The following is a 15123-nucleotide window of genomic DNA, read 5'->3' as shown; positions in this document are numbered from 1 at the left end:
CAGTATTTTAATTATTTTCCAAGTTGGAGTACTGCAGAGAAATCTGCAGCTGAAAAAAACACTGTTCTTTTTTTTAAAATTATTATTCATAAAGCATTGGGGAGCAGGTAGATGTATAGGATTGCAGTGTTTCTGCTAATGTCAGCTCTTTCTTAAGTGCTCTTGTGTCACAACAGGGCACTAAGTGTGATGACCCCCACACCCCCCCCCCCCCCTTTTATAAAGTAGAAACGACAAAAGGAGATGCTGTCATGGAATCTCTTACGGGATAACCAGTTTTTTTTTTTTTTTTTTTTAACTCAGTAATGGCTCACAATACAAAGAGCTTCCAGGTGCATTCTTTTATACCCAACCATTACGTGCACCCACCTACGTCCAATTATTGCACAGTTCACCTTGACCCCAAACGTGGTCAAGTCAGGTCTTAAAGGGTTCCTGTGACTCACCATCAACAGCGTGGCTTGGTAACCTTTGGTAACACATTCCATACCTTTGACACTCACCACTAAAAAAGTGCCCCCTACTCTCTGTCCTGAGTCACTTCATTTTCAACCAGTGCCACACCAAGGGTGATCCGGTCTGGTTACAAGGAAAAATTCACTTCAAAAAAAAAAAAAAGGGGACCTCAAAACGTCAAAACATGTTTGCTGGCTTGTATAACAACACAGCTGACATCATTTTTTTTTCTTGACTTTTATCTCTACAATACAGAAAGCTTGGTCACTTCTCAAATGTTTCTATCCCTTTTCATAGGCCTTGGTATTCTTTGAAACATATAAGGCAGGGCCTTGAGGTCCCTCCAGGACCGAAAGGGTTAATAAGCAATGTCATTAATTAGCTCATCACCAGTCTCTCTGGCTTCCGAGTTCTTCACAGTCAGTCAGAACGGCACTAACATACAGATGCAAAATTATCTGTCTGTATTCGTTATTTGGGTCAAAAACGATATTTATTACAGACAGAAATAGCAAGAGTCGAGGGGCACACAATAGGAAAAAAAAAGACTAAAACAAACAAACAAAAAACAACAACATGACAGAGTTCTTATGGGCCCCTGACAGACCCAGGCGCGGTTCACTGGGACCATTGGGACTCACTTTCACAAAGCTCTGTAAACATTGCTTTAAATAGTTTAAATAAATATCAACATGTTAGTAAATCAGTTGATAAAGATTTTAAACAAAAAAGTTCCTGCTGCAATGTTCCACTGAATTTTTATATATTACCTTGTCTTTCGTGATCAGGTTATATTTGACCTACAACCTAATAGAACACGGTCATGTTTTTATTTATTTTATTTTATTTTTTAGTTTTGGTTAAAAAAAAAAACACACACAAAAAACACATTTTGCTGCAGCTCCTTGACATGCAAGTCACAAGCAGTGCTCAAGCCAGGACTTGAATCAGGGATCTGCCAATGCTAATCTGCAGGCCATACGTCCACTGCAGGCTTATCGTTTACCAACACGGCCTCCATCCAATTTTGTTTTAAACTGAGGAGATCCATTCCTAGCAATAGTGTGTGTGTGAGGGGGAGAGAGAGGAGAGGGGGAGAGGGGGAGAGTGAAAGAGAGAGACAGAGAGAGAGGAGAGGGAGAGAGAGAAGGAGAGAGACAGAGAGAGGAGAGGGAAAGTTCAGTAAATATTCATATCATTGTTATGAATGACTTCTACAATTAGTTAATCAAAACTTAGCTGTGTATTCCCTTTTGCTTTTAACAAAGTATTAACAAAGCATGTCAGTAACTTCAACCTCACACCACGGCTGTAAATCAAAATTAGAGCCATCAGTATTATTATTATTATTTATTTCTTAGCAGACGCCCTTATCCAGGGCGACTTACAATTGTTACAAGATATCACATTATACATTATTTCACATTATACAGATATCGCATTATTTTACATACAATTACCCATTTATACAGTTGGGTTTTTACTGGAGCAATCTAGGTAAAGTACCTTGCTCAAGGGTACAACAGCAGTGTCCCCCACTGGGGATTGAACCCACAACCCTCCGGTCAAGAGTCCAGGGCCCTAACCACTACTCCACACTGCTGCCCATATATATAAAGTTGTGAGCGCAACATACACAAAATCATGTACAAAGTAGCACATAATATATATATATACACTTACTTTTGAAAAATAATGTTGTTTTTTTTATATAAATGTGTGCTTCCTAGTTTACAAACCTTTCAATTAAAGCCACTATTTCAGAAGAAAACCCTGCATCTCTTTGTCATAAAAGTTGAACTGAAACTCAGTAATTCGATCAGCCTGAAATCCTGGTATGAAAAGAGCTTGTTTCTGAAATAACGGATTTAACTAATGACCGTGGCTTAGTGGAAAAAAACACATGCAAGGTTCAGACTTCTTTTCAAGGACCCTGACCCTCCCACTGACCCTCCCAATTAGAACTGCACTAACTCTAACAGACTGGCCCAACCAATCACCGTCAGTCCAGGGGTCATTGTTCTGTCGTTAAATGCTCAGCAAGCTTAGAAGCTTATAACTGTCACATTAAACTTCAGAAGGTGCTTGCTTTGTATCATGTATTGACAAATACAGATAGAAACACACTGCACCTCATGTTGTTTCAGTATCAAATCGGCACACGTCCATTCTCTATTCTGCAACTACAAAGTTACAGTTCTGCTGTAGTACTCATATACAGGTTTTTCCTTGGTAAATCTGCACAGTAATTTAGCAGTTTCTTAGAAGTTTTATCTCAGAAATCTTTGAATTCTGATGAAGCGTTACTCATGATTCTGGGGACTAATATTTTAACAGCTGGATTTTTCATAACATACAGCAAAAAATATACATTGGAAGCAAAGCATAGACATATTTAGACACTTTGGACTGTAGCTTGCATCATTATCCCTCAGTTTAATACTAAGCTCGCAATAAATAAATAAATCAATAAATAATTTATATACTGTGTATGTATGTGTATATATATATATATATATATATATACCATTCTGTCACTGTGTGCATAATTGTGCTACGTTAAGTTCCCTATCTATGTAACTATTTTATAATTTTATTTATTTATTTATTTATTTATTTTTTAACTTATGGCAGGGCAACTTCTTGAAAACAAGAGTTCACACAAACTGTTTTAAAGTGTCTTTTTCATTTTAACACATGCTTCAGATAGGTTACAATCCCCAAGTTTTAAATACATGCCGTGTGTTTTATAAACATTCGCTACTAGTCACAAAGTTCACAAACATAAAACATGTCAAGTAGGATTGGGTTTTTGTGTGTGTTTTTTCCATGTGATTGAATGGTATTACAGGTGCCCAGAAAAGTCAAATTATCTGCCAGAAAATAGCAACATTGTAAATTAAAAAGTCAACTGAGCTGGTGCACTGGCCACAAACATAAGCCACGTAACATAATGACTAAACCACACAGCCACACACATGCAGGCAGATTTGCGAACTGGCCATTTGCTAATCAGTGATGCATTTTATTGTCCGTAGCAAATGCTCTTCAAAGGCAATGCACTTTGCAGTGGTTCTATACTAAGAGGCAATGGTAGCATAGGACAGCAATGGGTAGATTAGTGAACAGTGGTAACATTTTAAGATTTGGACATATCATAAATATATTTTTTTTAATATGTTTACCATACCTCTCTGGGCTTTACAATGCTTAGCGATGCTTTTACTATGGTCATTGAAGGCTTTAACGGGGAGTGAAACGGTTACTGATTACACAACCATACATAGACTTACTTAGAAGTCATCTTTATATTTCATATTCAAATTTTACATTAATTTCCACATGCAGTTTTCAACTGTAGTGGGTTGCAATGCATCAATATACTATAAACTATTAACATTGTTTAACAAATGTACAGCTGGTAATGCTGTGGCTGGCTAACGGTTTTTCCAAACTATTCTGTAATGTTGACTAAGTACTAATAATAGCAGACCAAAATCCCCAGTTAGACAACTCAGTCTCTGAAAACGTAATCCTTTAAGACAAAACCCGATGCAATGTTTGCGTTTTCATTTCAAAGTGGATGCGTTTGTTTTCAGTTCGGTCTAATCTCATTTCATTTGGCTTTGCTTCAAAGTTCAGACTGCAGACGGAAGTGATTAAACAACGCACAGTTTAAACACAGTTTTGTTTTGAACGTATTTAAGAAAGAAAGAAAAGGTTGCAACCTTATAAGCCCCAAGCAGTTTGAGCAATTCCTTAAAAACATTACAAAAACACAGTCTTAAAAGAAATCGGATGTCATTTTTCACTTCCTATCCCCATTTCAGAAAATGCTATTGGGATCCCCATGTAATCCCAGTGTATTACCCTGAAGAAATCTCAAACACCATGACCAGCAACGGTAGAACAATGGATTTCAGCCAATGCCAGATCTGTCAACACTTGTTGTATAGATTACATGTATGCCAACATACCACTGTCATTTTACAAATATAGTACTGGTAGTATTCTTGTAGCAGCCTTTCCAGTGAACATCATTTGGTTTAGGATGTTTGGATTAGTTGTTTAATGCAAAAGCAAATCAACAGTATGTGAGGACTGGAGCTCTGGGGGTGTGACCTCACAGCCTAGTCTCTTTCAAGTTGCAATGGGGTGCTGTGTTTATTGAATAGGCCGCGTGGGCTGTGAACATCCCAAACCCGTATCACATGACAGATGCTTTTACACTGATGCAGCCAGCAGATCTCCAGGGCTTGTTTATTTAAGACACTTAGCAAGTGATAAACAGGCATTTGGCTGGACCCAAGGGTACAAACTAACTTTACAAACTAACTTTACAGCGTTAATGGGATTGTGACTGTGCAAATACAAATAGAGTGTTTAAACAGTATAGTTAATTCTTATTTGAAGCCATTTCCATCCGATACAGACTATTAGATACAAAGACATTTCCGGTGGCTGTATCATATCAGTATCTCAGGGGCTACTATATATTGGAGTTGAAGATGAATTGATAAACAGATAACTCACAAGATATAACGTTACTGCCTTTTTAACATGGTCTTTTTAACATGGTCTTTTTAACATGGTCTTTTTCTGTTTTTCTATTACTAAAAATAGAAATAGTCTAACATATAGGCCTATATATTATTAATATACTGCAGATTGCCAAATATATTGTTCAGTACATGTATGAAACAATGCAGTATGTCAAAATATATAGATACCTATACAAGTGCCAATTGCATCAGTACATTGTCCCATACTATATATTTCAATTTACCGTGCCATCAAAAGCTATTCACTTTGCTACATTCAGTATTAGGCTTGCTGTTTTTGTGTGTATATGTTACAGAAGTTCTGTTGAGCCAAGTATTTAACCAAAAAAACTTCAGCATAGATAGTTTTTTTTTTTTTTAACAAATGTCTAGATTAACAGAATTGTATATTCTGTAGAAATGTAAAGTTGTTGACGAAAAAACTACTAAATAGATCCTATTTTGTCCTGTAATGTGTGTCTGTATGTGTCTGAGGGTTCGATTTATTCAAGGAGGGAAACTTAAGAGATCAAGAAAGGTTTATACACAACAGTCGCATTTCCTCTCCCTGTACTTCCCCTCTCTAAGCGTCTGGTTGTGTATGGGTGTCTGTTTGGAATGGAGTGTGCTTGCTCAAGTGTTTTATTGACAGATGGGTTATCATTTAAGCTCTGTGATGTTAGCCAAAAAGATTGTGGGCTTTTCAATGGATCTAAATTGGCGATAATAAATACTGCTGTTGTGTAAATCATTAAAAGAAAGGGGGGTCCCAAGCAGTGTGTCTCTTGAGTATATTTTTGGCTTCATCCATAGCTATAAAACACAAAATAGTGTCTCACATGACCTCTACTTGTGGACAAAATATACATTCTCAGTCCTCTAATATCTTTTGCAGGACACACCGAAATGTAAAACTTAATAGAAAATCGCCAAGTGCTACATCGTTCTTGTTGGGTTTGCCTGTTGACACCCCCGCCTCTGATTTCACACCACCATTTGCTGAAGGACTTTGGTAACTTGTTTGCTGTCTCTGTGGTGCTGTGTTTTAAATTTATTTGCAGGCTGGAGGAGCGAGTGTGTTTTTTCTGCATGGCGGTGCCTATCTGTCCTCATTAATGGTAATTAATGGAATGTGCCTCATGTGGTCAGCTAGCAAAAATCACAACATTCTTTCAGCTTTGAGATGTCAGCACTGCTTGGGCACGAATGGCTAATGAAAATAAGGGTTAGTGTCAGTTTGTGCTCCTGCAGCGGTTTGATATCTTATAAAGTCGTCAAGCCGGTTCCCAGAAGGACCTTCCAGTTTGGGAAAAATTCCTGAGCTACTTGCTTTTCCTTGCTTTAACTCTCCCAGTATTGATTTTGTCTCAAGACGCTTCACATATGCAAGAAAAGGCTTAATCTTGACTTAAAACAGAGAGAAAGAAAACATACTTTCAATTCCTTAGCGTACATGTATCTAACAAATTGATTCCATGAAGATGCTTTGCATTTCCATTAGCCTCATAGGTCTAAAGTGTTTGCTTTTGAAAGAATTTTATAGCAAGCATGTATTTTTTACATTAAAACGTATCTAGTAGGTTTCCATGCCTCGCTCTGAAGAAATCTGTTACACTTGATTACCAGATATTCTGTTTCAAAAGTGCAACTCAACTATAACGTGTGCATATTGGAGACCTGTAGCGCAAATTGGAAGCAAGATTTATGACATTATTTTGGGCATTTCAAACTGGTTAGATAAAAGGGGGTAATATAGTTGGGTATACTGCACTTAAAAAGAACATTAAGTAAAATAATTATGTTATGACTTTATTGCATACATAAGCTACATTCCTAAAAGATACAGTTACGCATTCACAGTACGTTTATAATGCAAAACTGATGGGAGGTTGCACTTATGGCCAGTGAGTGTTTCTGTTAGCTATTGAAGACTAGTGGTACAAACATCCCAGTAACTGTTTCGTCTGTTTGTTCAGCATGGCTCATTTCAAGCCAGACCCCCTCTTTTTCCATGACGTTACAAGCAGCCTTTACTGGTGCCTCCTAATTCATCCAAGCTGTGTGTGGAATTCATTTCTGTAACAGTTATAAGCCCTGACATCCAAGCACAGTCATTTAGATCCTATTAAATCAATTCCCTTCCCATATAATTTAACCCAAGCCTTATAAGGGAGACATAACCATGTTTCAAAGCATCCCCCCCGTTCATATGTATTTGTTTGTTTGTATGAAAGCTTTGTAATACACACCAGTATTTAAAATAAGTTCTGAATTTTCCATTGACGATCCATTTTTTATTGACCAATAATACATTTAGTAAATAAATGTCTTCATCACAGGTATTGACACCTATTTTGTGTAAAAGTTTACAAAGTTTAGACAGTTATAAATGCATGGAATAGCCTACCAGGTGAAGCACTAACATCAGAAATACTAGGAGCATTAAAGTAATTACAGTTACCAATGTACTTCCATAAATCATATCTATTTTACACTTCCATTCGCTGCCTATGTCTCAAAGTTGCAGTTTTTAAAGCATGTCAGTCAACAAGAGAAGCAGCTGATTGGTTGTTGACAGGAAAAAAAGTTCTACAGCCCTCCCCTCTCCTCCCCCTCCAGTCCAGATGCCAGTTCAGATAAAAATCAATGAGAAATCGTTAATAAAAGTAAAGTTAAGCACAAAAATCAAACTATAATATTTATAAAGTTAGTGATCCGCTTTGTAGGGTCCCATTGTAGTATGTGACGTTTCCTAATCTACGCATTTCAAGGACAGAGTCGTTTCGTCTTGGGAGACCTTTTTAAAAATCCTCCCCTCCCCTCCCCCCTCCCCCCTCCCCCCTCTCCCCCCTCCCCCCTCCCCCCTCCCTCTCCCTCTCCCTCTCCCCTCTCTCCCTCTCCCCTCTCCCCCCTGCCTCTCCCCTCTCCCCTCTCCCTCTCCCTCTCCCCTCTCCCCTCTCCCCTCTCCCCCCTGCCTCTCCCCTCTCCCTCTCCCTCTCCCCTCTCCCTCTCCCCTCTCCCCTCTCCCCTCTCCCCTCTCCCCACTCCCTCTCCCCTCTCCCCTCTCCCCACTCCCTCTCCCCTCTCCCCTCTCCCCTCTCCCCTCTCCCCTCTCCCCTCTCCCCTCTCCCCTCTCCCCTGGCACACACTGTCACTGGGCCTGGGTCGCAAAGTTTTACATGCCAATCACACACTTTGTACCAAGATCTGATACAGTTTCTGTGCCAGTGGTAATTGTGGTTTTGTAATGTAGAAAATGACATTAGAACTCAGCCAGTATCCAAAGAAAATATCTCCCACTCTATAAATAGACAGTGTTTAATTCTCATTGCTGGACTAGCTGACAAATGCTCATAGGAAATTAATAAAAAAAAAACTCCTGGAAGTTGTCCTTTCAAAGCAAATAAAACCGGATGGGAATTGAACATATTTTAATATGCTCCTCAACGGAAAATGAATGTTTTCATAATAACTGCGATAGCTCTGTTTTGAGTTACTATAAGTTTTTAACTTAATTCACTGTGGAGTGGGACTAAAAAGGCAAACCAGATTGCTGTGATGCATAAAGTAATTTGTTTTTAGTTTCCTAATTGCTAGAGCTAAAAGACTACACCGAGCAATTATTTGTGTTTATTTGTGGCATGTTTGGTCGGCTTGTTATGATTTACAGTGCGTGAGCATGAGAAATCATTAAGGGTTAGCTATGAATATATGTGAATGAATGTACCACAAATAGAACTGCATATTAAAAATCTAAATTAAATAAAGTGTTTGCTCAAACCGAATTCAATATATATATTTATAGAACTTCTTTCTTTTTTTCTTAAGAAAAGTTTGAAACAGATGTAGCAATGGCAGCACAATGGATCTGAATTTTGACCGGCACTGCAATAGATTAGCATCAATGTGTAGCTGTGATACCATTTCCTCAGTTGTATTCACAAGCCACTGTTTAATATTGCTCTACTTTCTCTATTAAATGAGCTGAATTTTGGAAGAATGTAGGTAGAACCTGCTTCCATAGAAAGGGTCATAGCCTCATTTTGAACCACATCAGGCTGAAACAGGTACAATTTAAACTTTAAATAAGCCTAGTTTATTGTATGGGCCCTGGGCTATAAAACAGACCATAATTTGGATATTGGAACATTTGAGACTTAAACATTAACTGTAATTCATTATTAATGATTCAACTTAAAACTGTGACGCAGACCGTTTATTACAACGCTTGAAATGTTTAAATATTTTAATAGCGTATTATCATTGGTAATGCTTTTAAATGGGATAAACAACTCACAGTGGGGAATCACCATTATCGTTGTTCATCCCTTACAGATTGACTGGACTTTTTTGTGCAGCTTTATAGATGTGAGGCAACAACCAGGGTTACAAAAACGGGTCTAAAAAATAAAACTCCAGTCAAGACCACTGCAATACTAGAAGAAAGATAATTACCTGTAGACTCATTTAATATACTATTAAGTCTGTTGAGAAAAAAAGCAGTATAAGGCCAAAAAATACAGTAGTGTGCAAATTTATTTGAACACCTCAAGATGTGTCATTTATATCCTTTATATACCTGCCTGCATGAAAACCTCTGGGTATGAGAATTTCAAATTGCCATCAGTAATCAGTGATATAGAAACAATAGGCACTTGTGGGTGAAAAAATGTTAGACCACGTCTAAAAAGTCTCATGCATGCTGCCATTTGTGTACCTTTATGTTTTTTATTTTAAATTAATTGCATGTGTGGTCTAGTAAAGTCAGCAATTAAATTAGACAATCACTAACTTGCCGATTACGCCAATGTTCCAAGATTTTTCAGTTCCAGTGGTTTGATGTCATATGCACAAACAAATCAAAACAACAGAAGCAATGTGGTGTTCGGATACATTTGCACACTTACTGTATTATTTGGTGCTGAAGCTGAAATAATACAAGGAACACATCTGCAGTGGTATAGCCTGAGGAAGGCAATTTAAATCAGATGAGACCTTCACACAGGCAGGAGCTACACACCTACTACATGGCACTTAGCTCACCTTGCAGGACGAGAATGGCCTGTTAACGGCAGGTGCTTCATGCAAGAAAAGACTTCTCCTCCAGGCCAAAGGGAGGAGACGAGGGTCATTGACTCTTTACACTACCTGAAGGTGTGGTAGCTTTAGGTTACAGAAAAACAAGAAAGCAAAAATAAATATACTTCCAGAAAAAAAAATAGCTTGCTAGGGGTTGCATCTTTACTGAATCTTCCCTACAGGGTAAAGGTTTACACAGTAGTTTTGTCCCCTGGTTATATACCGCTGTTATGGATTCTGTCCTGTCCCGTCGGTGAGGTGAGATGAGGTTACAAGCTTTAAAACCATGATTGCAGACGAGCCCTGCTCTTTTGCATTGTGGGTAAGACTCTTGCTTGCAGTGCACAGGGTTGTCAGTTCACGCTCTGTTACACCTGCCATTGATATATGTAACCTAGATGATATATGAAAGTGTGTTTCTAGAAGCAAAAGCCACTCTGGAATGAAGATTCCATGAGGTTTGCTGACAACACCTTGCTGTGCACTAGATGGCGCTGCCTCTTACTAATATAAAAACACTGGCTGATCTTGCGCTACATTACCTAAATCTATGGCAGACAACTTGAACTAGTTGGTCTAAGTTTATACGACTTGTGTAGGTTTTTTTTTTCTATTGTTTTGCAGTTTGGGATGAGAGAACCGCAAAGCTAAACTGTGCTAGCTATTCAAACTGCAAGGATTTTAAAAATTAATTCATTCTTCTTCTTCTTCTTCTTCTTCTTCTTCTTCTTCTTCTTCTTCTTCTTCTTCTTCTTCTTCTTCTTCTTCTTCTTCTTCTTCTTCAATTGAGTGCCCAATTATTTTATTTCTCATATGCTTAATGAAAAACTGACAACAATTGAAAAATGTGGCATTTCGAAATCTAACATGAAATACTTCTATTATGGATTCCAGTAGACTTTTGTGATATCATTTTGTAGTTTCTTTGATTACATGATGTCAAATAAAGTAGCTAAATTATGTTCATATATATATATATATATATATATATATATATATATATATATATATATGTTTTTTTAATTAATGTCTCAAACCTAAAATTCTAGGTGATGCAATTGATTGATTAATTGATTTCTCCAGGCATTTTATGGAAATGGTTTTAAATGGGCATAATATCACATTAACATCTTGAATTAAAAGCCAACGTTTCTAGCCACCACACTCACGGGGTGACAGAAATAAAAGCGCCTGGATGTTTATTAAACCGGAGACAAGTCTAACTATCTAATTAATCAAATCCCAAACCTGTGCCAGTGGAAACACATGAGTAATACTTATGCTTCCTTTTTATAACAAACGGGCTGAGGCAAGCACCTGAACCTACATGAGGTAGTAGAATTCTTTCCACATCACCGGATCACATTCAGTTCCTGGGTGTAGAAGAGGAAGCTGGCTTGGCCACGGGATCGGAGGACGCCCACGGAACCTTCATTTCTCCTGAGTGGTGTGGGGAATTGCTGCGGTGAGAGGGGGGAAAAAAATAAATGGACATTCTAAATTTATGAGAAAATTGTGGGTAAAATAATTTTTTAAAGATGGTATAGGACGCCAATTTGTAGAATGGTACCACGATGATATCATTTTCCTAGTGCTGTCAGCACACACCCATGTGGTACCATGGTACTGTTCAGTAACAAACGTACTCATAAAAAAGTCAACTTGTATAACTAAATTAGGTTTTGCTGAATATCACCCTATGGTGTGTTTAAATGTTATGTATGAACTACTGTGGTACTGCATTAGTACTATGTTAGTATACTATACTATATTAGTACCACACAGTGTGTGATATTTGTTCCAACTCCACTGTGTTGCCATTGCTGCTGCTAATGATTCTGCTGGGGTTTCTTCAGGGTAATACACTGGGATTATAATGGGATCCCAATGGGAAATATTTAACTTGTCTGTAATGTTATCCTGTCCACACAGTTCTGTAGTTGTCTATTCATATATAAATCTGCTTTACAAGGTTCCTAAGACTATCACTTAAGTTCACTTTTTTTCTCTGGGCTGCTTTTTGGATTCCCAATTTGGCAAACTCAAACCAAAGACTGTTAAAAAACAACTCTCTGCATCTGGTGAGCTCATTCTCCTGGCTGAAGCGTTCACACCAAACTCCCAGAAGAACCACTGAGATTCTGAGCAGAGGCGGAGATGTGGAGCCTGGCAGGGGGCATGGAGCAGTGCTAATTGCTTTCATGTGGACAGGATCGCATTCCACTCTACACAACTTAACCCTTTCATAGGATACTTTCGACATCCATCCCATATTCAAAATCCATTGGTTTGTAATATTTCTTTTCCAGTTATTATTATTGAGTTCCCACCCAAATGCAGAGTAGCTTACAGTATACAGTATAGATTAATAAAGATAAATAGACTCAATACCTTGATGCCTGAAGGTTTAAATAGAAAGGAATGGCAGATCGTTACTATGTAGTAGATTCAAAGAGAAATAAGTGAGTGTAGTTACCATAGCATCAAAATCCTATAAGTAACTCTACTGTTTGTTATCAAAAACACATTCCCTTGACAAAGGTATGTTAAACATACCAAAATGTTGGGAAGTTGGATCTTTTGAGCAAACACTTTTTTTATGTGAACCTTTTAAAGAAAAAAAAAAAAGATCTAGCTGTTATCTAAGTATTGCTAACATGTATATGTCATTTTAAAGTCCATGTATTTGTTGAAATTCCAGTACATCTGATCTTGTCATCCTGTGTATAGAACATACAGCAAGGTTAAAACAACATCACTTTTTTATTTAATCATTTTTCATGAGTACAATCTTTTTTTGTGTGTGATACTATGTCATGTGTAATGTTTCTCTTATTATAGCATTTTGCATAGTTCAAGCAGGAAAACTCTATGCATTGCCATTGTTGTGCTGTAGTCTGCTTAGGTTTGGGTATGGTACCGTCACTGGTATTGTAATGGTATCCAAACTTTTCTGTAAGAATTGGTCGACCAAATGATTTCATAAGCATATGGCAACGTGTTTGCCATGCACATGTTTTTTGACAGTCATGCTTTTTAAGAAGGGAGGGCTTTAAAAGTCTCACAAACAGTGTGCAATTAAGCCAGCCACTGTGTGATGCTAAGTGATAGTCCCATTGCATCCCATCACAGACTGTTATACGCTTGCTAGCCATGACATTGGCCCTCCCTTAAATGCATTATAGTTGTCCTTAAAACTTTATGGTGCAGCTCATTAGAATGCCCGAGAGTAGTTGTGCATTTTACCACACTCACTAAATATCTTGGCATCCCTGATAGACCACCTCAATTTTTTTTATTTTTGTATTTATTTATTATTTTTTTTTAAGTACAGCTGTCCCACAAGTGCAATGCTACCCCAATATCCATTTACTACCTATGCAGAATGTACGGGTGGGACACATTTGTTCATTTTAACACAAAATGGCTTTCCTAAATGGTGACTGCGACATTGATTCACTTCCTTGTTTGCTGGGTAACTCATTGGATAGGGTGCAGCTAGTTATACTGACATAAACCATGTCTCCTGTCATATTTACCCAGTTTTAAGTTCACTACACTGAAAGGAAGCATCACATTGATTTTAAAATGTTGCTCCTTACTTATAAGGCAATTCATGCTGGTTTTAGGGGCTAGCAACCAGGGCAATTGCCCAGGGTCCCAGGCAATGGGGGCCCCCACTAGGCTATGTTAGGTCTTATCTGCAGAGTTGTGAGAAACATACATTTAACAACAATTCATAATACTACCACATATGTCACCTTAACGTGGCATAGTCTAGCCTATGACACTCTGTAATTGTTAATAGAAAACGGTATCATTACCCTTTAAAACAGGTACCTAGCAATAATTAGGCCTATTGATGTTTTAGTTCAGATTCTGAATTTTTGTGTTTTGTTTGTTTCTTATGTGACAGTCATCCAATGTGCAGGACGATTCCGATTCAGAATGCCAAGTCAACCGATATTTTAAAAGATTGTTATTTTTATTTGGCTTTTCACAAGCCAGATGTTTTAAAGCTCTTTTTATTAGTTATATTTTAGTAATGCATACATTTTCTTTTATTTTAGATTTTGAGGTTACTGACAATATAACAAAGTTTTTTATTTTTTTAATTTTTTTATATAAAGTACTTGTTTATAATACAGCCATCTGGCCATTTGTGAAAGAAAATAAACAAATGCTTTTCTCTTTAAGCGTTGAATGCACTCCTGCTTCACTCCTGATTGCCTCAAGTTCTTGCACAGAGTTTTATTTTTCCAGCCCATAGGAAAGCTGCTTTTGGACAACGTACCAACTCCCCGTGGAGCCGCTATCAGAGCTCACATCAGTCAGATACGTTTTCAAAGCCTCCTCAGTCAGGGTCCTCTATGGTTGGCCTTCAATAGCTACTTAGAAGGATGGACATTTGCACAGAGATAATAACACACACACACATGCAGATATAACCCCATTCACCAGCCCAAGACACAGGGCAGTTACGCTGGTAAAGGATTTTCTAAGCGCCTCTACTGCTAGCTCCAGTAAACATCTGCTCGTTTTAATCAGTAAAGGCATTTCACCCCCTTCTCTGCTTTGGACTGGAATCGTCCAATCATAACAAATGCAGCAGATACCAAGATCTACAAGATTTTTTTTTTTTAAAGGCACAGGACTGATACGCTTTTGCCAATACCAGAGTAAACTTTATGTAAAGTAAACTTTAATTTAGGACTCTTAAAAAAGAAAAAAAAAAAGAATATGAGTTGACTTACTCCCATATGATACAAAGAATATGTAGAATGCTACTATCCCTTATAAAACTTAGCATTTGGAAAAAAAAAAACACAGTGAAAGCATGGTAAAGCATAGGCAAGCATTGTAAAGCACAGAGAGGTCTGGTAAAGCATAGGCAAGCATTGTAAAGCACAGAGAGGTCTAGTAAAGCATATGGAAGCATTGTAAAGCACAGAGAGGTCTGGTAAAGCATAGGCAAGCATTGTAAAGCACAGAGAGGTGTGGTAAAGCATAGGGAAGCATTGTAAAGCACAGAGATGTCTGGTAAAGC

At 37.8% G+C, this 15123-nt stretch overlaps 1 protein-coding gene across 4 annotated transcripts in view; it reads right to left on the bottom strand.

The window, feature by feature from the left end:
- Positions 1 to 236: 236 nt before the first annotated feature.
- Positions 237 to 15123, bottom strand: part of LOC117396506 (trafficking protein particle complex subunit 6b-like) — a 30399-nt gene continuing 15512 nt past the window's right edge. Inside the window, exons 7-9 of one of the 4 annotated variants that reach the window (XR_004661600.2) lie at positions 11404 to 11536; positions 10041 to 10160; positions 237 to 1509 (exon numbers count right to left, since the gene is read on the bottom strand). Coding sequence is in view for 1 of the 4 variants with exons in the window: in XM_033994755.3 (XP_033850646.1) it covers positions 11508 to 11536 (29 nt within the window). In the remaining 3 variants the exon portion in view is untranslated. Of the gene's footprint in view, positions 1510 to 8131; positions 10161 to 11101; positions 11537 to 15123 lie in introns of those variants that run through there. The other 3 variants (XR_004543740.3, XR_004543739.3, XM_033994755.3) reach the window with 3 other exon arrangements.

This window comes from Acipenser ruthenus, chromosome 30 (assembly GCF_902713425.1).
Source record: "Acipenser ruthenus chromosome 30, fAciRut3.2 maternal haplotype, whole genome shotgun sequence".
NCBI classification, from domain to species: domain Eukaryota; kingdom Metazoa; phylum Chordata; class Actinopteri; order Acipenseriformes; family Acipenseridae; genus Acipenser; species Acipenser ruthenus.
Note: the sequence above shows the minus strand (reverse complement) of the source record. Positions and strands in the feature narration are given on the sequence as shown.